The sequence below is a fragment of the Callorhinchus milii genome, unplaced genomic scaffold (genome assembly GCF_018977255.1).
Source record: "Callorhinchus milii isolate IMCB2004 unplaced genomic scaffold, IMCB_Cmil_1.0 Scaffold2, whole genome shotgun sequence".
Classification (NCBI taxonomy): Eukaryota; Metazoa; Chordata; class Chondrichthyes; order Chimaeriformes; family Callorhinchidae; genus Callorhinchus; species Callorhinchus milii.
The window spans coordinates 72,250,727-72,273,393 of NW_024704743.1; the positions used below are offsets into that span (position 1 = coordinate 72,250,727).

The window sequence follows — 22,667 nt, forward strand, 5'->3', positions numbered from 1 at the left end:
CCCAAATGCACAGATCGGGGGGAATGGCTTAAAATGTTTTCGTCATTATTAAAAAGATTTTAAATTAATGAAAAGTTTTTAGATTCATATTCATAGGTCAAGTACGAATAGTGACAAAACCCATGTAAATACTTTAACTATATTGTTTTCTTTAAAATAACCATAATCTTATGAGTTTAGCAGACCTTTTAAACAAAATATAATAGTCAACATTAGAAAGAATAACAACAACAAATTATATTTGTATAGCGCCTTTCACGTCGAGAGGATGTCTCCAGCCGCTGAACAGTCAGGGATTTGTAACTGAGCAGGGGGTTGGATCAGGATAATCCCACTGTTCAAATGACACTCTGCTCTGAAGTTTGGTTTATAAATCATCTGAACAAGATTAATTTACAGTGTTGTACATAGGGTATAATTGTTATCCCACCTCTACCCAGCAGGGTATGAATTGCTGCACAAAGACTCACACTATTCAAACTATTCTATCTTGTTTATTTGAATAGTTTAAATGCTGTAAGAACATGGTGGGGGGGGGGGGGCGGGGAGGGGGAAGCAACAGCAGACAAACAGCCCATGGAGACAAGGATTTATGTAGATTTATGTAGATCGGACAGGGATTATTTTATTTCAGAACAAATTCCCTATTCTGTGTTTAAACATTGGGCAGTATTTTAAATTAATATCTTGACTGAGATAGATACGAATAGTGGCTTTCAGCTTTGTAGCTCAATTGAGACTGCTCAAATTTCTTTAGTTAAATCTGACAGCACTTTGTAAAGCATAGAATAATACATTAACAGATGCCTATTTTTGTTATTTTATTCAGGTATATTAGAAAGTCATTAGAGAATACTGTGACTTGTATGCAGCTACAGCTGGAGTCTCATACTGGGTTATGCCGCTCCCAAGAGTCACATATTTTAATTTAGCAATTTGGCAGATTACATGCAGCAGCAAATGTACATCACTCTCAGCATTTAATTTGACTGGAATGCTTGTAAATTTACAATGGTACAATTCTGCATTAATTCAAAAATCGGATAATTTATGGATTATAAATTATTTTCTGGTCTTCTGTTCTTATCAAAGGTTTGATCACACTTGGTCAAAGAATTGCATGTTTCCTGGGTTAAATAGATTAAGCACAGTAGTTGAAAGTTCTAAATGTAATGCATTACAATTTTTACATTTATGTAACTCCTTTCACGTTGGGTGGACGAACAGGACCTGATCACAAACCAAATTCCTTAAAATGGGCTTCTGATCTCAAAATAGTTTTTGTATTTTTCTTTTTAAGTTCATGTTTATGCTCATTTACATAAAAATGAAGTGTGTGAAATGAACCCATATGGACACAGAAGGAAGGTTCCATCCTGCACCTGTACTGAGTTAGCTCTTCTTAGCCAAGGCAGCAATGATGAGTGAAGGGGGAAAACTGCTAAAATGTTTTGCAGCACACAATTAGGGTAAACTGATTATTAGCTAGCGACTGCTAGAATGGCTGTAAGTGAGTGGGTGTTAGATGAAATTGAGGGAGGGAGAGAGGGATATTTGTAGAAAGCCTCAATATTATACTGCAAAAAAACAAAACAGAATTTAAATGGAGACCAGCAAAATACTAATTAAGCTAAAAGAAATTCAGGTGACTCCAACAACAAGGAAAGACCAACATTGACAAAAAAATCCTATTCTCATGTCATTTGCTATTCTTTGTCCTTTTCCAAAACAAGGTCACCCAACAATGAAATATGCATAGAACTAGCCTGAAACTGAGATGAAATTGAAACTTGCCGTTGAAAATGCAAAAAGTTTGATTTAGCTCTCAGCATGAAAGACTTGTTTTAAAAATCTGGCAGCTCTGCATTGAACTTTTCACCGTATATTTTGTATAAACTTCTGTAAATTTATATATCGAAATGGAAACAAATTGGTCAATATTCTGAACTGTGAAGAATTTAAAAAATAAAGTAAAACATTATAAAATATGCAAATTAGATATATGGAAATGTACCTGCTGCAACCCTTCTGTACCACATAGACCCCTCAGCTCTTCAAGTTCCCTGCTCAGCTCTTCAATCTCTTGTTGTTTTGCAGTCAATTCCTCCTCCATCGTTTCCAGCCTTGTCTGAGTGGGCTGTGTGTCGTGCTCAGAACGAGTTTCTGACATGCTGAATTCATCTTCCTAAACCAATTTAAATTAATCAAACCTCATTGTATCACAATGGTTATCTTCAAAGTCAAGGAACAGATAGAAAAAAAATGCATTTCATATGAAACAAGTTTGCTTAACATTAAAACATGCAGCTACTGTCGATTTATCACTATAGCAACCACTGTTAGCAATTTGCACTTCAAGAACATTTATATGCATCTGTCTAGTTTGAAACCTGCAGGAACACCCATTACACTTTCTGATGGGTAATGCTAAAAACAGTCATTAATATTTCATCACTCCTGGATATGTTTAATGAAGTATACCAGCAAAATCAGAATCCTACCCCTAACCCTTCAAATGACTGCAGTGTACCACAGAATCATCATCGACTAGAAAGGTCCCCAGGTTGAATGCCTGATCTTTCCTGAGTTAGGGGAGCAGTAATGGTGCTACATTTTAGGCCGCCATTGCTGGACAAGGGAAAGAGAAAACAATAACTGGTCATGGCTTGCTCCTCTCTGTCATTTAATTATCATGCTGAAAAATGCACACGTGAATTTCAGGATCGACTATGATGACCCTGTGTCAAAAAGCCTATTGCCTAAGTTCATGCTTAAAGAATAAGTACTTGGGGGTCTCTCTGATAGTCTTATGGATAGAAATACTAACCAGTCTACTGTTAAGCCATAGAGTTCAAAAGATAACAGTTACATTTCCAGTTTGTACTGTGAGCTCACCTTGGGCAGGATAGATAGCATTTAAAATACTACAATCAACGATCTGTCCTGTGACCCATCCTAGATATTGCCCATGTATGGATGCCTGAAAAGACCGAATGAGGCTCAGTTGTCATGTCTGGTGTTGTCAAAAAATGTTCCGACACTCACTGTGAAGCCTCATGCATGGAACTATGGCCACTTGGGCCCTTCCCGGACCCCTGGAACCACAGTCAGAGCCCAAAAGAGAAGAAAGGGCAACAAAAGAATGGCCACTCAGTGAAGTACCAGTGGACTGCTGACAATGGAGCAACATCATCGCAGTATAAATCACCAATTGTGTGAAAGGTGGGAATGTAGGAAATGTTTATTTTTAAAATACAAGTTAAAAACCACTGTATTCTGAAAAATAAAAGCTGTAACTGCTGTTGTTGAAAGCTTCATCGATTTGGCTTTTATTCTTGGTGCTCACAATAGCCGCATTTTAGAACAATGCAGAATAGGCTTTTTTTAAATCATTACTTTTAAAATATTGAACCTACACTCCAAATTGTACAGACAGGCTATATCTGGAGGAAGAGCTTTTGTTTTCTGTAGCTTGCACTACAAATATAACTGCAATGTGGTCAGTGGTAAAATATTTGTAAAAATTACTCCTGTGAGGAGGAATTAAAGTCATCCCTATTGAAAGAAAGAGGATTGTTTTCCAAGAGTATTCTCCCTTACAAAAGACATCAAAACTTTGTACTTGCATATTAGGTGGTGTAGTGTGGAGCCCATTTATATACCCTGTTCACCAATGGTGTAGTAAAGCAGTTTAGTAGCATTGTTAATTATCTAGACAAATGATGGATTAATATCCTGGTAATATATTAGTTAGCTAGTAATGTAATAGGCCCTATTAACCTTCTGCCACCCAGAATGGCTAAAAATGATCACTGCATAATTCCAGAAAATGTTCATTGGGAACTTTGGAACAAATTAACTTGTTTTGTTTTTCACCTACAAAATACAGTCATTCCACTTTACAGTATACCCTGTGAAGCTCTTTAAGATGGCTCAACAATGTGATAAGGCGCAATATCAAATGCAAAGATTATTATTATAATTTTCTGGATGTTTACAACAAATTAAGAAAATTTAGCCAGAAATTATGGTTCACTTTGGTATCTAATGTCTATATGCCAAAATTAAGAATAGAAAGGCCAGGTGCAGAGCAAGTCTTCCACTCTGAACCAATATCACTGAGGTTACCCCAAACGCACCAGTGTGGAATTTCAATTTCTCAAATTGTGGTCATTAATGTTGAATTTTGGATAGTTTTGTCTTATGTATTGATGCACCAAGATCTGGACCTAGACTCTCATTTATGACTTACAGTTTAGACAAAGTGGAAACTTTGTCTAAAATGGACTTAGAGATGAAAGTACTCTATATAGTATTTAAGTCACTTGGCCAGTGAATGTTTAAATAAATCATATAACCAATTATATATTTTAAAACAGAAATATGCTGATGACGATTAATAAAATTGGACATTGAAGATTTATTTAGTAGATGATGCAGGATGTGGATTTTAGCTTTGAAACCAGCATAGCCAAACTGAAATCTCATTAAGTAGGAGCAGGTTAATATGCCTATAAGTTATATTATTTCATACTGTACCCTTATTAAATCTTCCAGTTTAAATATTGTTCCGTATTGTACTGTATAGCAACCATTGGTCTGTGCAAAGTAAACAATGTATTTTAAATAATTTTTCATCCATTTGTAAAAAACATTCTTTGGTCAACACAGCAATAATATTTAATACCAGATTGGATGTTACAGAAAATAAAACTACTGATAACTATCCCACAACATATATCTGTTTTCTTTCATACAATATGCAAAACGAAAGAACACATTTTTTGTTGACATTTAGTGCAATAAAATTCTTAATATATTCAATTAAGTTTTAACAAAAATAAAAAAGTCTATAAAAATAAACTTTCCATTGAAATAAAAATTGAGCAGTATTCTATATAGATACTCAGGGATGGAAGTGATTTTTTTAATCTCTGGAAAAGACATAAACATAAATTTATGACAAGCATCCCCTTTCCCATCTCAAAATACAGAAACAAAGATGTAAAATAGGAAAACACAAAAGTCACAACAAATTAAACTTGTGTAGCAATGCTCTAATTTTTAGGAAGCCATTCTTAACATTTGTTTTCTCACCAAGAGACATCCACAAAACGTATTTACTCCCAAACTGCATCTAACCTGAATTCTGTTTAGAAATTAAAACATAAGCATAAACTAAGATACCAATAAGTACATTTTGGATCATTAAATTAACCCTTTTTTAAAAAAATAATTACACATAGAAATATTACTTACCAAATCGCATGTGTTTAAATAAAATACTATCTAATGAAACAAAAGTTGATTCAGCCACATTGGAATGGGGCATGTCTACTAAGACACACTGAGTTTTATGAGACTGCAAATGCATTTTTTATTTTTAAGAGAAAGATGAGCAATTTTGAAAACCTTTTAAATTATGGAAAATTGCATTCATCTGCAAATTGTAAGTAATTTTTTGCTGTTCCAAGTCTGGCATGATATGATGTGTGACATTTGCATTCACAAAGATGAGACAAAATCAAGCCAACTGCTCAAAGCCATGTACACAAACACACACTAATTACAAATATCCTCTATGTCAAAACAATTTCATTTCTGAATAAATCAAGTGCAAATATAGTCCTGAACAAAATGTTTATCAAAACGCAAAATAAATTTAACAGGGAAGGAAAATTACCAATGCATAAAAGAAACAAAACAAATGAGTAACTGAGCATGTTGTTAACCTTATAAAAAGCACAACTACAAAATGGCAAGAAAATACACAAAGATATCTTAAACACACACAAGTTAGCACGGGAGGGAACACCAAAAAGAGTGACGGGATACAGGTTTGCTCCCAGAAATCTATTGCGTTTGCAATCTCAAGAGGATGATAGCCACCTCCAAACAAGAGAGGCACTGGTCACACTAAACAGCTTTTATCCACAGAACCATCTGTTATCCACAAAGCACCATTGGTAACTGGGGTAGGGAAAGAGCAAAATATTCTTATAAAAGCACATATTCCTTCTTTTTTCCCCAGAAGAAAATTCAGCTGCTGCCTGCATTTCTTCTTGTATTTAGGCGCAAGTACCTATGTGCGTCATCACTCAATTAGAGCACTTTATAGATACTGGATCTGCAAGCAGTAAGACAAGAGTGAATGAACTCTTGAACTGCATACCTTCAATCATCCCATTCGTCATTTCTAACACTTTGCGGCATCAGACTGGCAATCAGATGCTAATGGTGAGTATTTTTAAAAATATACAGAAGCTTAAAACACATTCACCCAAAAAACCTTCATTTGCATGTCATTCCAAGTTGTTTGAAACTCTAAAAGGTTACATTTCCTTTTTATTATGACAAAATATCTACCTCTGATGTATAGTCTTCAGCTGTTGTTGACACTTCACTCTCCGGCTGAAAAATAAAATATTTTTTTTAAAAAACAACATTTCTGTATGATGGAAAATAAATCTTAAAAAGACCCACCAAACACACTTTGATTTTTCACAACTGAATTAAACTTCAAAACTAAAATGTATGGAATTGGTATTTTAAAGTTAAATGGAAATTAAGAATACAGAATCAAATCTTCTGTTTGATAGTCTGAATTTTTGATTTTTAAACACGTGAATTTTAATGGCTAAGGTAATCCTGTTATTTTTATCTGCCCTATCTTCTCTGAACAGAACCATAGAGATTTACCGCAAGAAAGAAGGCCACTTGGCCCAGTGTTTCTGTGCAGGCTCTGTTAAGAGCAACGGTTTTATTCCCATTTATCTACCCTGTCCCCAAACCCCTGTAGTTGACTTTTGTTTTAAAAAAAAGTGTTTAACACGTTCCCTTTTAGAAGCCAATATGGATTCTGTCTTAACCACCATTGTCAGGAAGACATTTTACATCCCAACTATGCTGTGTGTGAAAACAATTCTCCTGTATGTTTAAAGCCATAACTCCTTGAACCAGAGAATACCATTCAGCTCAAGTCCAGCTCAAAAAGAACTTTTTTCTATGGGAAAGTTTTGAAAACTAAAAAAAATCATACATTATAGGTAGAAAATATTTTAACAATTCTTATAATCTTATAATTCTATAAATGAACAAGACAAACAAAGGTCTCCAAAATCAGGAATTTATTCAAACTGCGAGTACATTATGCAAAGATATTAAATCCTCATCTTAAGTTGTGTTTACGCCACTACAAAAGCAAAAACAAACATACCAAACCAAGGTCGGTAAAAACCACTCGATATGAACACACCTGCACAATAGAACCTCCTTTCCCAGTCATAGTACCTTTTCAAAATCATGATTCGACTACAATCTCTCTACAATAAAACTGCATAAAAAAGTATTTTAGAATAACTCGGGACTCTACAACATACAGAATGTTGCTGTAGCTTAAAATGCTGTTATTCCATTGAGACTGTAAGACGCACTTTGATCCAAACTTGGGTTATCAGAACCATTCACATAACCTTTTGACCATCATCTGTTATTGAACCCAACATCTGTTGTTGAACATAGTTATTTAAAGGAAGAAATTAAGTCAAAGGTAGACACCCTACACGGAGTAAAACTCCCTGCCCCATCTAGGGTAATGGGATTTAAAATTTAAAACGATGTCTGTGTTCAGTAAAAGAAAAGGCTTCATGATAGGAGGATGAGGACAGCCGTTGTAACAGCTGACGGCATCTATTACTGGAAAGGAACTGCAAAAATTCTGTCTCTAACTCCAGCAACACTGTGTCAGCATTTTGTCAACAGTGGTTGAAACATAGACTTTGCAAGTTTGACAATCAGCTGTTTGTGGCACTTTAGTAACTGTTACAAAGAAGCAATTTATAACAACACTCATTTATATAGTGCCCCTCATTGGATGCTATTTGCCCCATGGCAGGAGCAGAAGTTCTGTTGTACCTCAACCATGGATCTCAGCTACTGTAACAATCAAGTAATCAGGACAAGTAACTCTTATCACGGTTCACAATTATACACAGAATTTATTTACAAAGAAGGTGATCAATACTTGGAGGAATTAATAGGATTGGCTGTTCAATGCCAACAGTACCGGACTTATTTGATGCAGTAGTTGGAAGAGAGTAAAATTCTTTCTTGCAATCTTGTGCAATTTGATTCTTGTTTTTACTGAAACACTTAAGAGTAACTATACCGGGGTCCTAACTGGCCAGTCACATTACCAAAGCGAGTCATAAGGGCAGTAATCCTGTTTTAACAAGTTACAACTCCGTATTTGAACTTTTGTATTCCAGAAACAACGTTTGCTGTTACAGGTCCTTTCCAAAGGCAGAAGGGAAGAGTGAAGCTTTGATGCTGACCTTCTCTGCACATATTTTTAAGGATATCACAAAATTACAAGAAAGTTTCAGATAAAAAAGGCCTTTTAACTCATTTGATCTCACCCTTCCAGAACACTACCATGCCATCCTCCGATTTCAGCAACATGCCTTTCCTTTATTGAGTCCTGCATCCTAGCTTCAGTCACGCTTCTTGGTAACCTCTTCCAGTCATTAATTACCCTCTAAATAAAGAAATACATCCTGGTGTCGGCTCTGAAATTGCTCTTTGCAAACCTGAACTTGTGTCTTCTTGTTCTGCTGCCTTCAGTGTCTGAAATTATTGCTCTAGGCTTACTTTCTTAATCCTATTTATAATCTTATATCCCTCTTAATGTTTCCTCTGAGGCATGCCGTTTCAATGCTGAGGAGCCGTAGCTTGCTTAACTGTTGCTAAATATAGGATTTTGAGGTATATTCTATAACATCACATGTGCTCCTGCCATAAATGTAGTTCTGCGTTTCATAGCGCTGCTCATTCATTTAAGAGTTTAATATCTCTAACACATAATACAAGTAGAGATTGGATATCAAGTTAATGACGACATTAATAATTATCATACTAAGAAAATTATGAATAAAATATCTGGTTGATAGAAATCTGTATATTTTAATCATCACACTTCAGTTACATTCACATTTAGAGTGCTGTGCAGGTTTTACAACAATAATGGGCAATCTATGATAGCTACATAGTTATAATTTTAAGAGCAGTGGAATTTTACTCCAGGAGTGGAAGGGAGATGAGTAGTTCCTGTACATTTGTTTTGATAATTTTTATGGTACTGACAGATCGCTGACTGACAGATAATACTGTCAGCATTTTTGTAGTAAAGTATCAATGGTCACAAAATAATTGGTTAGTTGTAACTTTCCAGTTATAATACGTAGAATTATATATTACATAGACTATATAGCTCCAAAACAGACCGTTTGTCCCAACTAGTCCATTAGTGTTTATACTCCACATGAGCTTCCATCCATCCTAATCCCCTCTCCCTATTCCCCATCATACCTCTCTATTCCCTTCTCCCTCGTGTATGCATTGTGATTCCTTTTAATCGCATGATGCTGGCACACAATCCGTTATGTTCTACTAAACTCTCTTTTAGATCTGCTAGAAGCTATCTTATATTTAAGCCTAATATAATTTGGGGACCAATATTGTTCTAGCGTCTAATGCTAAATGTGTATGTAAGAAACTGCATGAAGAGCACAAATAAAACTACCACAATAATAATTTAGTAATAATATTTGCATTTGATGTAGCACCACATCACATATGTCAAAACATCTCAAAGCGTTTCACAAGATTTATTGTAAAGTGAAGTGACTGTGCATTTGTAGGCTTGCAGCTTTACTGGATGAAACTTGCAAATATGTTGACAAACTTGATTTCCTTTATAACTTGAGTATGAAAAATGTTAAAAGATTTAAGAACAGGTGCACAGATGTGTTGGAAAGCAACCTAATGTTGTTCCAGTGCGTATTGCTAAATGTCTGTAAGAAACTGCACAAAGAGCACAAACAAAACCATCACAATAGTTGTTTTATGACACTAATTAGCTTTGCATTTGATATAGCATCATTCTTTTACTGCTAAAACACTGGCAAGATAGATCAAATATAGACTGCAAATGTAGCCCCAGGAATGAATTAACATTACTCCAACACTGGAATCATTCCAGTAAGAAGTACAAAGACATCTCCTAACTCATAACGCCACTCCCCTATCCTTCATTACTCCTGCACTTACCGGCTGCATTGAATCCCAGGAAATGACGTCCTGACCCATTGACGTAGAAGAATTTCATTTCCAGTGATTCAATGCGATTCCAATGCTTGATGGTAAGTGTACATGTGACGATGGTTCAAAACGCATTAAATTATGGGAAACATAGTCTTAAGCGTCCAAATGAGCATTCACTGCCAAAATGACCACTTACAGACTTCTGATATCAAAGTGGATCACTAGTGTGAGGAGAGTCTAAAATGACAGGGAAAATCTAGGCTCTACATTTCGGCAGAAGATTCTAGTTGGCATGAGTTTACAAACTAAAATTGCTCTTAATACTGCACAATGGGGCTGCAGTACGGCTGCTGTGGGAAGTGAAAAAAATCTCGCACAGAGACACGAGTGCTCATCTGAAATTGAGGTTTAGGAGAACAAAAATTATACTGCATTTAAATGTGCTTGTTGTCTTCACACAGTACCTTACTTATTGCAATAACAGGATTCATTCTACTTACCTTCACTAATATCCCTCAACTTGAACAAAATGTCCATACAATCGATAAATAAAATAATCCTTGCATTTGATATGGCGCCTTATCATATCTTGTCTTTAAGACGTCTCAAAGCGCTTCACAGAATATACTGTAAAATGAATTGACTGTATATTTGGTGGGCAAAATATTTCCAGCTAAGGAATTCACTATTGAGTTTGATGCTCATTACATTCTTTGAGGAAGAACAACATGCTTTGGACTTAGTACAACAATGTTCTCACTCCATTTTTTTTTGATCAGCCAGGTACCCGACATACGTGGAAATCCATCACCATTCTTAAGAGTATCCAAACCAGAGAGTTCCAATCGTGCCACCTACACATGGAAATTCCCGTGTTTGGAAAGGAATGTGCATTCTCTCCCCAGAGAGACATCTCTTGCTTACCTAATTCCCAATGCATTGCATAATTGCATTTTTGTTAGAAAAATGGGAGAAAATCTATTCAATGACTCATGTTTAGCTGAACTTTGCAATTTATCAAAGCCCTGGGCAAAGTGGCAAATGACATTCTGGCCATCTGCGACCAGGGCTTCCTCTGCTTCCTCGTCCTCTCTACTGCCTTCGACACCATTGACCACTCTATCTTCATCCACTGTGATGCCCTTGAATGGTTCTGATCGTACCTCTCACACCGCCTCCATTTCATCTCCACAAACGGTTTCTCCTCTAGCTCCCCCCGCACCGTCTTTTGCGGTGTTCCTCAGGGCTCTGTTCGTGGTCCCCTCCTCTTCACTATCTATATGCTCCCACTTGATGACATCATCCGCAGACATGGGGTCAACTTCCACATGTATAAGGATGACACTCAACTGTACCTCTCTGTCTCCACCCTTGACTTCAGGACCACTGCTGTCCTGACAGAATATCTGTCAGACATCAAGTCCTGGATGAGAGCTAACTTTCTTCACTTGAACGTCATCAAGACCGAGGCTCTCCTAATTGGCTCCCGTCAGCGCCTCCTCACCTCAGGCGCTGACAGCATCACCATCCACGGTTGCACACTCCACCTTACTGAGCCAGTCCGGGATCTTGAGGTCATGTTTGACCCTCAACTATCCTTTCTACCCCACATTCGCGCCATTACCTGCTCTGCCTTCCCCCACCTCCGCAACATCACCTGGCTCCACTATTGTCTCAGACCGCAGGACACCGAAACCCTCATACACACATTCATTACATTGAGGCTGGACTATGCAAACTCCTGCTTGTCGGCCCCCCCAACTCTTCCCTCCATAGGCTGCAGATCATCCAGAACTCTGCAGCTTGTGTCCTCTCCCGCACCAGGCTCCAGATCCGACTCCACTGGCTTCCCATCACACAGAGGATACAGTTCAAGATCCTGGTCCTCACCTTCAAAGCCCTCCGTGGCCTTGCTCCCCCCTACCTCTATGACCTCCTAACTCCCTACCATCCTGCCCACTCCCTCCGCTCAGCGGGCTCCGGCCTGCTTCACGTCCCCCGCATTGCCCACCCCACCATTGGCAGGTAGGCCTTCTGCCACTCTGCCTCCACCCTCAGAAACTCCATCCTGCAGTCCCTCAGCCTCGCGCCATCCCTTGCCTCCTTCAAGACCTATCTCAAGACCCTCTTCGTCGACTGTGCTTTTGATCACCCCCTTGTTTCCCCCCTGCCTTCTACCCTCCCCATCCCAACCCCCAGCTCGGGTCCAAAACGCTACTGTCCAGCGCCTTGGGTTGTCCTCTCGACGTGTAAGTATGTTGTTGTTGTTGTGTCACCATCCATTGGAATTATCTATACTGTACTATTGTTTAAGATAAGTATGTTTAGTTATTGTGAAGCTTGTGTGGCCTTTGTGGTTGGCCAACAAAATAATCATAGAAAGAACAAAATAGGATAGATTTATGCTATAATTCAAGAGAATTCAATCAAGTAACATTTATTTTGTTGCCACCACTGACTGAGACTGTTACTGTTGATGTAAAGAGCTGCTGTTGTTGTATATAACTAGTAAAGTTCACACCTAAGATTAAATGATGGTGATTGATCAAAAGTGGACATAATTTGGGCACAAACTTTCAACCCTTAAGTGAATATTACTTAGGCACTGCTTCAAATATAAAAACAGTGCAAACATTTATCAAAGCCAAGGAGAGATAGCCAATGTAAGGCATGAAATTAGAGATAAACATCTCTTAAAAATGCCAAATTTCATTCAAAAAGCTCACTGAAAGCAGATTTTAATCTATGTCCATTACCTTAGCAGAATGGATATTGACTAAAATAGGTTTCTCAGCATGTGTCTGGATTAACATTTCAGAATTGGATTTAGAAGTGGTGGCAGAAAATCCTACTTAGAAAACAATTCGATTTAAATTTATAAGCGGTTTAGGTGGAATTATTTGGAGTTCTTTATGGGAAACATAAACATTAGCTTGATTACATTACAAAAACAATTGTCATCTTATTCCAAGAATTTCTGCTACAGATTATGCAGCTCAAATATTGTCAGTTGCACAATGTTGGAATGGTCATTTCAATTTTGTGAAAATCCAATATTGATCTTGCTATATTTGCTGAATTCCATGGAGGTCGCACAGATAGATATTGTAAAATGCCATATTTATACCAATTGGAAATTGATATAATTGGAGTTGGAAAGTGGAGTAAATTTGATTAAATGCAGACTGACGAAGAAGAGGCTGACGTGCAATTTAAACATTGGCACGGACTAGATGGGCCAGGTGGGACATTTTTATGTTGTAACTTCTCATATAATTCTATATAATTTAAGTGTCAGCCTAGCTCTGTTGACAGCAGTCTTGTTGTGGCAGTCAGAAAACTGTGGGTTCAAGGCCCACATTGGGGACTTTAAAGTTCATACAACAACAACAACAAAATTACATTTGTATAGCGACTTTCACGTCGGGAGGACATCCCAAGACGCTGGACAGTGAGAATATATCCAGTGAATATACTTAACAGAAAAAAAGTAATTGATTAGGGGCTTCTATCACTTAACGTCAATTCACTTTACAGTATATTCTGTGAGGCGCTTTGATACGTCTTGAAGATGTGAACTGGCGCTATATTAAATGCCATTATTATTATATCACAAAGAACAAACTTCCTTTTTGCTAAAAATTAGTCTTTCATTTCATATAAAATGGATTTTGTTCAAAATGAATGCTGTTAGCACTGGATTATTGTAACCAAACATTCAAATTAATTTGAAAGATGTGCACAATTAGACAGTAGAAACCAGACCTTGGTTCCCCGGCACTTTATTTTGATATCTAACATATTTGAACGAAGAGAAATAACTTGAAGTGTTCCTCCAGGGACAAAATGTTGTCAAAGGATTTGAGAAGTTATTGTACCAAACGTCAGTTTTAACAAGAACAGAAAACAAACTGTGCATTATATGTTCTTCAGAAACATTAACAATGGAACATGTGTGGAAGGCAGAATGTCTAAGAACAAAAATTCAGTAAAGTTGTCTGGGCTTTGTGAAATGTGAAGGGATCAGACAAAAGGCAATACTGCAGTCAACTTTGGTCATCGGTGTAGTCCTGTAGCTCAGTGGTTAGAGCACTCACCTTGCAAGCGAGAGACCTGGATTCTATTCCCAGCAGGGCTAAATGTTGAGCAAGTTTCCTTACTCCACACGCCTCTGTTTACCTAGCAATAACTAGGAAGCCGGTTGTTAGTCAATTGGCGAATCGCTATTCCGGGGATAATAATCCCTCAAAAAAAACAATAATAATTTGGTCACTCAATCCATAACTGTTTGTGGGACACTGCTGTGTGCAATTGGCTGCCGCATTTCACCCACAAATATACAGTCAATTCACTTTACAGTATATTCTGTAACCCTATATTTTGTGAAGCGCTTTGAGACGTCTAGAAGACGTGAAAAGCGTTATATCAAACGCAAGGTTTATTATTATTATCTTGAACACTAGTTCAGTAGCTAAAAAGCTTTGTTTTCACACTACTACTTCAGAACAATATTCAAAAAAATGTATACTCTGCTTGGCACGCAACAGTCATTAGGTCAAGTGATTCAGAAACCTCTTGAACATCGCTAACAATTATCATGCCTGCTGAATTACTCAAGTATGTGACAGTTTGCAACACTCTCAGCCAATGTTTATACTCCAAAATAATGAATGCTGATATATTCTCTTCAATAGCAATTATGCTGCAGTATCAAATGTGCATGCAATACACTTAGGGTACCATGAACAATCTGGCAACATTGTGCTTAAAATTTATATCTTGCTTAAAAGGGAAGTATGAATAAAAATGCTGACCTTTTGTAAACAAAAGGAAAATTCTAACCAACAGCAAAATAAGCACATTCCAAATATGTTAAATCTGCATTTATTAGAGCCCAGTATGGCGTTATTATTGAGTCCCTATGTTCTTGATGTATAATAATAACAATCCTTGCATTTGATATAGTTCCTTATCACGTTTTCGAGACGTCTCAAAAGTGATTTACAGAATATACTGTAAAGTGAATTGACTGTATATTTTGTGACCAATGTTTTTTTTTTGAAGGAATTATTATCCCCGGAAAAGCGATCCGTCAATGGACCAACAACCAGGATGTCAGAGACGAAGTGGGCAGCCTTTGCCACGTACAGTATTCTGGACTATGCAATATTAGGATTGAAGTCCAGAGGTTTTTTTTGAATTCTAGAGATCAAGCACAACAGGGATTAATATTGATCTGAATTCAATACAATATTTATTGGGAAAATATATTGCAAATCCCTATGGCCATGAATATGAGCTTAATGTTCATTAATCTTCCATACGCAGCTCAGTGGTTAGAGCACTCGCCTCACAAGCGAGAGACCTGGGTTTGATGCCCAGTAGGGTGAAATGTTGGGCAAGTTTCCTTACTCCACACACCTCTGTTTCCCTAGCAGTAGGTGGGAACCCAGTTATTAATTGATTGGCAGATCACTTTTTCAGGGTAATAATTCTTTCAAAAATAATCATAATAATTTGGTCACTCAATGCACGACTGTTTGTGGGACACTGCTGTGCGCAATTGGCTGCAGCATTTCGCCCACAAAATATACAGTTGATTCACTTTACAGTGTATTCTGCGAAACACTTTGAGATGTCTAATTACTATTTCTGACACTTTTTTTATTAACTCAACCCATTCTGCTCAATCTCCCCTCCCCAAACAAATCATACGTGGAGACACATTTGCTTTGTACATTTTACTTGGTCTTAAGAAAACGTGCAAATTAAGGTGTATTTGCGATTGGCAATTACAAAGGATAGCTAATTAGTTTTGTCTCCTGAACTGCATATCTTAACAGTCTCTTAGCAGTAACAAGAACCAAAGAGATAAAGGAAGATCAAACAATTCTTATGTGTGTTCAGTGATACAAAACTCTTGATCATTGAAACTCAGTGAATTTCTCTTAAATGGCTGAGGGCCCTAACCTGGAGTGTGGGTGGTAGATTAATAAACTAGAAAAAGCATTTAATTCACCTCAAGGCAAACGTCACTTTCTCCTGCAGTTTACTTGCCACTAAGTCAAGATTTCTTCTCATAGTAGTTTATTTAATTTATAAATATCTTACTGATATGGCTTATTTTAAATTTGTAATATTTTATGGACCACTATAACTGACAAAGCATTTGTTGAACCTTTTAAAATTTCACACCATGCAATGTTTATCAAATAAACATCACAGCAGGCAGTTTCTCTTATTAAGCAAACTTAGAAAACAAGGATCTTAAGGTATGATAGAAAGGTTTGGGGAGTAAACACATGCCATTTGGTGAAAGATATTTTGGGAATTTTGCACATGCCGTTGGGTGCTTTGCTTTCATCTTACAATTTCTCAGAGCTTTTTTTAATCTCAGCTGTTGTGAAACACTGACAGTTTTATTTTAGAATCTGATACACTTGCTTGCATGTGTGTAATTTCAATCAGTGACATCAGCTAGCATGCAACCAACAGATTTTTTTAACTCAAACATAAAGCTATTCATATTACAATGATGCTATTACCCAAATAAAGATGATTAAATTCCAGTAATTCTGTTGTGATTATTTCACAAAATATCACAAAGGCGAGGTTGAAATTGAAGAAAGCTTTTCAGTAACTGAATCTCTTCTTTACAGAATCCCACCCATACTACCCTTCCCATTGCGACATCAAGCAGTTTCTGAAATAAATTGCAAGAATAATAATCCTTGCATTTGATATACCACCTAATTATGTCATTGAGACGAACAGTGCCATGGGATCTTTACTATCCACCTGAATTTACAGACGTTTACTGTCTCATCTGAAGGATAACATCTCCAACAATACAGTACACTAAACATTGCATTAGAGGTGGCCAATCACTGGCCATGTGTCACCAGGTAGCACACCATGTTCTTGGTAGTCTCTCGCAACACACCTTAACAATAACTCCATTAACAATTACTAAATCCCTCGCTGAGGTGATGGCATTGCCGCATAATCTCACCCCCAAAGCCAACAAGCTCAATGCCAGTCTGTGAGCTGCAGCCTTTGATTCAAGTGTGTTGAAGTTTAATTGTTGATCTTCTAAGTATTTGATTTTTACCCCTAAACATGTTGCTTAGTCAGCCCAGTAGGTCAAAAAGAAAATATGAAGAAGACATTGCGTTGAGAGAGTTTAATCCATTTTGGAAAGTAACAGTTCTTGTTTACACAAGAGAGAACTTCAAAACCAGTGTGCTTGGTTTGTGGTGCTACAGTTCCTGTGCCTTAACAAATTAATTTAGAGCTGTATTTTAGGCAAACACATGCTGAATTCGACACAAAATGTCCTGTTGGGTCGGCTTTGCATGCAGATTTTATTTCCCAACCCAAAAAAGATAATCCTCTTTTTTTTATTAAAAAGAACTACGAAATTACATCTATGGTCAAGGCATCGTGTGAAATGTCCCTACTGCTAGCTCGGAAGAAAATAATAATAATAATCTTAATAATAATCCTTGCATTTGATATAGCGCCTTACAGCGGTAAGAGTTAGAAATAATTGTACACATACTTTATAGATGGATCATCTCCACAATTCAACAGTAGCTTTTATTCAAAAATATGTTTTATCCTTTCGACTGTTGAAAATAAGTTTTGCACTGAGCTCTAGAATCATCATGAATGCATTGCTTCTTGGGGTGTTATACAAAACTCAGTTTTTAAGCATTTTAGAAACATTAAAAGTTCAAGTGTATCCACCTAAAACCCCAATTAACCGAAGAATGATTGTTGCCCCATCATTCTGTGGATGAACAATTCAAAGATACCTATCCATACTTATGAGCATTAGTAAGTGTTTTTAATAATTCAGTTTGCTCAAATAAATCAAATAGTGAAGAAGCTCCCACCTCAATTGTATAGGTCTGATCCTGTTTGATCGTATCTCCACTGCGTAAAGTTCTGGTAATTATGAACTCTGCACCGTCACTTGATGGTCCTTTCCCTGCACAAGTCTCATCACTTTGCAACTGATCTTTATCTTTGCCACCTTGTACTTGTTCCTCTGCTTTATTGCTTGCCTTCTTTTTCTTCTTCTTCTGCTTTTTCACTGGAATTTGATCAGTTTGAGCTTTCCTTTGCCGGAATTGGGCAAGCTGCAAAATATAAACGTTTGATATCCTTTTAATGTAATAACAATGAATTCTAAACCAAATGCTTTCAGTTTACAGAAACTGAAAATAAGTGTTGTATAAAAAAATGGAAATGAACGAAAATGATAGCACTATTTGAATGAGCTCCTTATACTTTTGCACCATATTTAAAACAAATTACACAGTTGCTGTACACAGTAATATAATGCTAGAATTTCATGTAGCACCTTATTGTGTTGAAATTATCTCAAAGCATTTCACACAATGAGATGTTATTTCAAAGTAGAGAAATGCAACAATTAATGCTACATCAACAACATCCCACAACCAACAATTAAGGTAAATTTGGATGAGGCAGGAATATTGTGCAGGTTAGTGACCTGCAATTTGTGAAATACAATTTCTGTAATCTCTTCAAATTACAGCAACATAAACAACAGTGCTGGATACTTTACAATTTAGAAAATCTTCAACATATGCAAAATAATACAAGAGTTAATGGTGAGCAAACAAAAATGTTGATTTGATTAATTGCAATGATCAATAAATTGCCTGAAAACATTAGAAGCAGTTTTCCAATGCTATTGTAACTTCCAAATACAAAACCTATGCACAACTCTATTACTGTTGATTCAAGACAGTACGCATCAGAAACTATGGCAACATTTATTTAGCAATAAATGTATTTTCTATTTACTAAATTGTTTCATATTATGAATAATAAATTTGCATAATAGTTCTGATAAGACACCGATTGAAATTAAGTGGCTCTGATGAGCTTCACTAACACAGATTAACAGCCCAAGCAGTTTACAAATGTTAGCAGCACCTCAAGGTTACAGTCTTATTCTCATTGACAGCTGGTGGTGTTATTTGTTAATTGTCTTCTCTTTATTCCTTTACTAAAAGTCCAGACACTTGCTGGGTTCAGCGCTGCAAAATACCTTCGTCCGAGTGTCCATTCTTCATGCACAAGTCTGTGTGTGTTGGCAAGCAATTCGTATTTGATCATTGCGGGGCGGGGGGAGAAAAGGAATCACAGCCAAACTCAATCCCGTTCTCACCAGCTGTCTGTGTGTATTTGCCACCAGGGATCATTGGTCAGAATTTAGGAGCAGGAACCCTAACTGAATTTTCTCTTTAGTTCAGAACCAAAAAGCAAAATTGTTGCACCGCAACACATATCCTAGCTCCCCCGCTTAAGTTTTTTTATTCAGCAGAATCTGGGAATTGAACCTAGGACCTGGTCAATACTGTATTGCTTAGTGCTATTCAAGGAACTGTCTTTGCCCTCTATAAACATTGGGGAAGCTTCTTAGTTTGTGTTTCATTATGTAATGTCTCATTTTTCTAGTACTATATTATCGTGATTTTCCAGCATACATTCCAAAAGTAAAATATGGTACAATAAACAGTCATAATTACTGAATTTTTCATCAACAATTTCATTCACCTGTGAATGACAAAGCCGAAGAAATACCCGTTACCTAAAGTCAATTTTTTTTAAGCAAGCAGAGGAGGACGACACGTATTGGACAGATGGTTTAATTATTAACATTTAAGCATTTATTATGTTTCTAGTATGTGTACCGTGTGTAAGTATAGTTTCAACAAAAGGACTGAAGTGCAAAATAAACATTTTTAAGGTGAAATTTCCAGCTAGTAAAAAATTTATACAGCTTAGAAAAGCGACAACTTGAACAAAATAATTAAACCTTTTCCCCATCCCATCCCTCCGATTAAATATTCAAGCTCAGATGCTGCTGTACTACAACATATTGTGATGCATCCAGTATACAGATTCATTAACACAATGTGACAGGCATGTTATTTCATTGCTTAAACCAAATAAAGAGAACATGCCTGATCTTGTTAAACTTGCACACTAGAAATTAAAAAGCTGAATAGAAGAGAACATGTTCTCCTTTGAAAGGTCATTTAGTTCATCATTTACTGTGAGTGAGGAGAATCAAGCACTATATGATAGACAGAGCAGCAAACTGTTTCAAAGTGTCACATAAGGTTTGGCATAAATACATAAACATTTGAGACATTGCTGTGTAGAAGCTTGCTGCCACTTTCACCTACAAAATATACGATTACTACACTTCACAGAAAATCGTGCGAAGCAATTTTGAGACATCCCAACATGAAAGGCACTACTGTATATTAAATGCAAATGTTAGGTTTTCAATCAAGATAGAAACCTTCTTGATATGAAGATAGATTTACTTAATGACAAGAATCTCTATAATCAAGTAGTATTTGATTTTCCAAATGTAGTTAGAAGCTGATGTATTCATTTCCTATTTTTCAAATACTGTGAATTAATTGTGTGAAAGCAATGAGCTAAATGAAACACTGTAAATGAAATTAATCTTAGAACATTTGAGGTTTACACATTCAATACCCAATCACTTTTACCCCTTGGAGGTTTCCCCATCTACCACAATGGATAATAACCTCAAACGTACAAGGAGGGAGAAGAAAATGCTTTGTAGGAAAAACTTTATAAGGGACCAAAATATTCCTATAATTAATAATAATCTGTGCATTTGATATAGCACCTTATCACATAGTTGAGATGTCTCAAAGCACTTTATAGAATACTGTAAAGTGAATTAACTGTATATTTTGCGGGCAAATCACACCATAGTCATGGATTGATTGACCAAATTATTATAANTTTTTTTGAAGGGATTAACATGGGTCGCCTCACTTGTGAGGCAAGCGCTCTAATCAGTACAACAACAACCTGCACTTACATAGCATCCTCTATGCGTCTCAGAGCGCTTAGCAGTGGTGGAGCCTGATCTGAGCCAGGGGGAGGGGGCCGTAAGCACGGTTGAAGAGGAAAGTTTTCAGGCGGGACTTCAAAGAAGGAAGAGAGCGGGCAAGGCGGAGGAATTGAGGGAGTGTTCCAAAGTTTTGGGGCGCAGTGGCTGAAAGCGCGATCTCCAATAGTGGAGCGTAGGGTGCGAGGGACGAGCAGGAGGCTGGTGCCAGTCGAGCAGAGGCACGGGTTGTGGATTGGAGAGTGAGGAGGTCCGAGAGGTAGGGAGGTGCCAGCTAAAAATAGACAAGAGTGGACTAACAGTTCTGTCCACTTCACATTTCCTGTGGTAAGCTATCAAATGTTCCTACCTTATAATATTACTTCAAACTCAGAAAAGGAATATTCAACTGGTTATGATTTTGGGAAAAAAGCTGGATTACAATAAAATTACAACAGTTTACATTTATATAGTGCCTTTCACGTCAGGAGGGAATCTCAAAGTGCTTGACATGTCTGGCTGGACATCTGCGCTAGGAGTTGAGGGTGGGGAATGGAAAGATGACTGAGAGCACGATCAAATAAGTCATATGCCAGTTACACTCAGCCTTTTAACATTAACATTCTACAAATGTTTTGTGTATAAATGCCATCACTGAATACAGGCTGCTCAAGTGATCCACTGGGAGTCACTTTTATCCCTAGCCTACAATTGCTGGAAATTCCTTGGCTACTTTCTGCTCTGGATTAAGTATAGATCTACAACTTCAAGAAATAACTTTACTTGTAACTCTTAATATAGTAGCAATCAAGATTCTTTCCTGCTAGCACTCAATTTACCAGAAATTCCCTAAATTCTGTACTTATTTTATCTGAAGCCCTACACAGTACAGCATTTTGAACTGTTTTTATTAACAGAATGATTATGTGTTCATTTTCCTCTCATGGGTCCAAAATATCTAGTTTAGCAGTTGGCAAATCTCCTTTCTGATCAGTTCACCTACTAATCAATGTGCATGTATGAAATAAATAAATAAATAGATATATCATTACATAAGTACGCAGACCCAAACAACTTTACACTTTTATTTTGGTCAGCCAAGTATCTCTTCCACGCACACAATCACAATGCACCAACAACACTATGCACCCTACTCATGTAAATCATCCACCTTAAGACAAGATCCTTTGTCCATGTTTATAGGCATCTTACCCTCTCCACCCTTTTCAACTTGCACCCCTCAGAATGGTTGTCCATCCAGCAGCGTAAAGCATTTTGAGGCATCCACCCAACAGGAAAGATGATATATAAATGTAAAATGTACTGTAAGCCTGAGAGTTTAGGTGCAGGTTAGCAAGATCCAAGATTTGGGGACCCCACAGTGTGCCACTGCGAATCCTGGCAAGCATCTCGCTGTTTGTTCAGCTATTAGGATTTTGGCTTGTAGGGTTAACCAGAAATAGGTGGGAGAATCTTAAGTAACTGGTCTGCTCCTCGGAGTCCCCGGAATAAGCCGGATTGACTGACATCATCAACAATGCCTTGGGAGTATGCAGACCTACCAAGACTGCCAGAGGATCCATTTAGCTAAACCTTGTGAACACTGACTGGCAAGTTTCTTTTCACTGCTTGTCCACCTAAGAGCATTCTA

At 37.1% G+C, this 22,667-nt stretch overlaps 1 protein-coding gene across 5 annotated transcripts in view; it reads right to left on the reverse strand.

The window, feature by feature from the left end:
• The window catches only part of akap9 (A kinase (PRKA) anchor protein 9), a 118,592-nt gene that overhangs the window by 93,981 nt on the left and 1,944 nt on the right, over window positions 1–22,667 (reverse strand). For 3 of the 5 annotated variants that reach the window (XM_042332270.1, XM_042332269.1, XM_042332268.1), the window contains exons 2-5: window positions 18,000–18,245; window positions 6,367–6,411; window positions 4,540–4,599; window positions 2,015–2,185 (exon numbers count right to left, since the gene is read on the reverse strand). In XM_042332270.1, coding sequence (XP_042188204.1) covers window positions 2,015–2,185; window positions 4,540–4,599; window positions 6,367–6,411; window positions 18,000–18,245 — 522 coding nt within the window. Of the gene's footprint in view, window positions 1–2,014; window positions 2,186–2,895; window positions 2,951–4,539; window positions 4,600–6,366; window positions 6,412–17,999; window positions 18,246–22,667 lie in introns of those variants that run through there. The other 2 variants (XM_042332271.1, XM_007897541.2) reach the window with 2 other exon arrangements.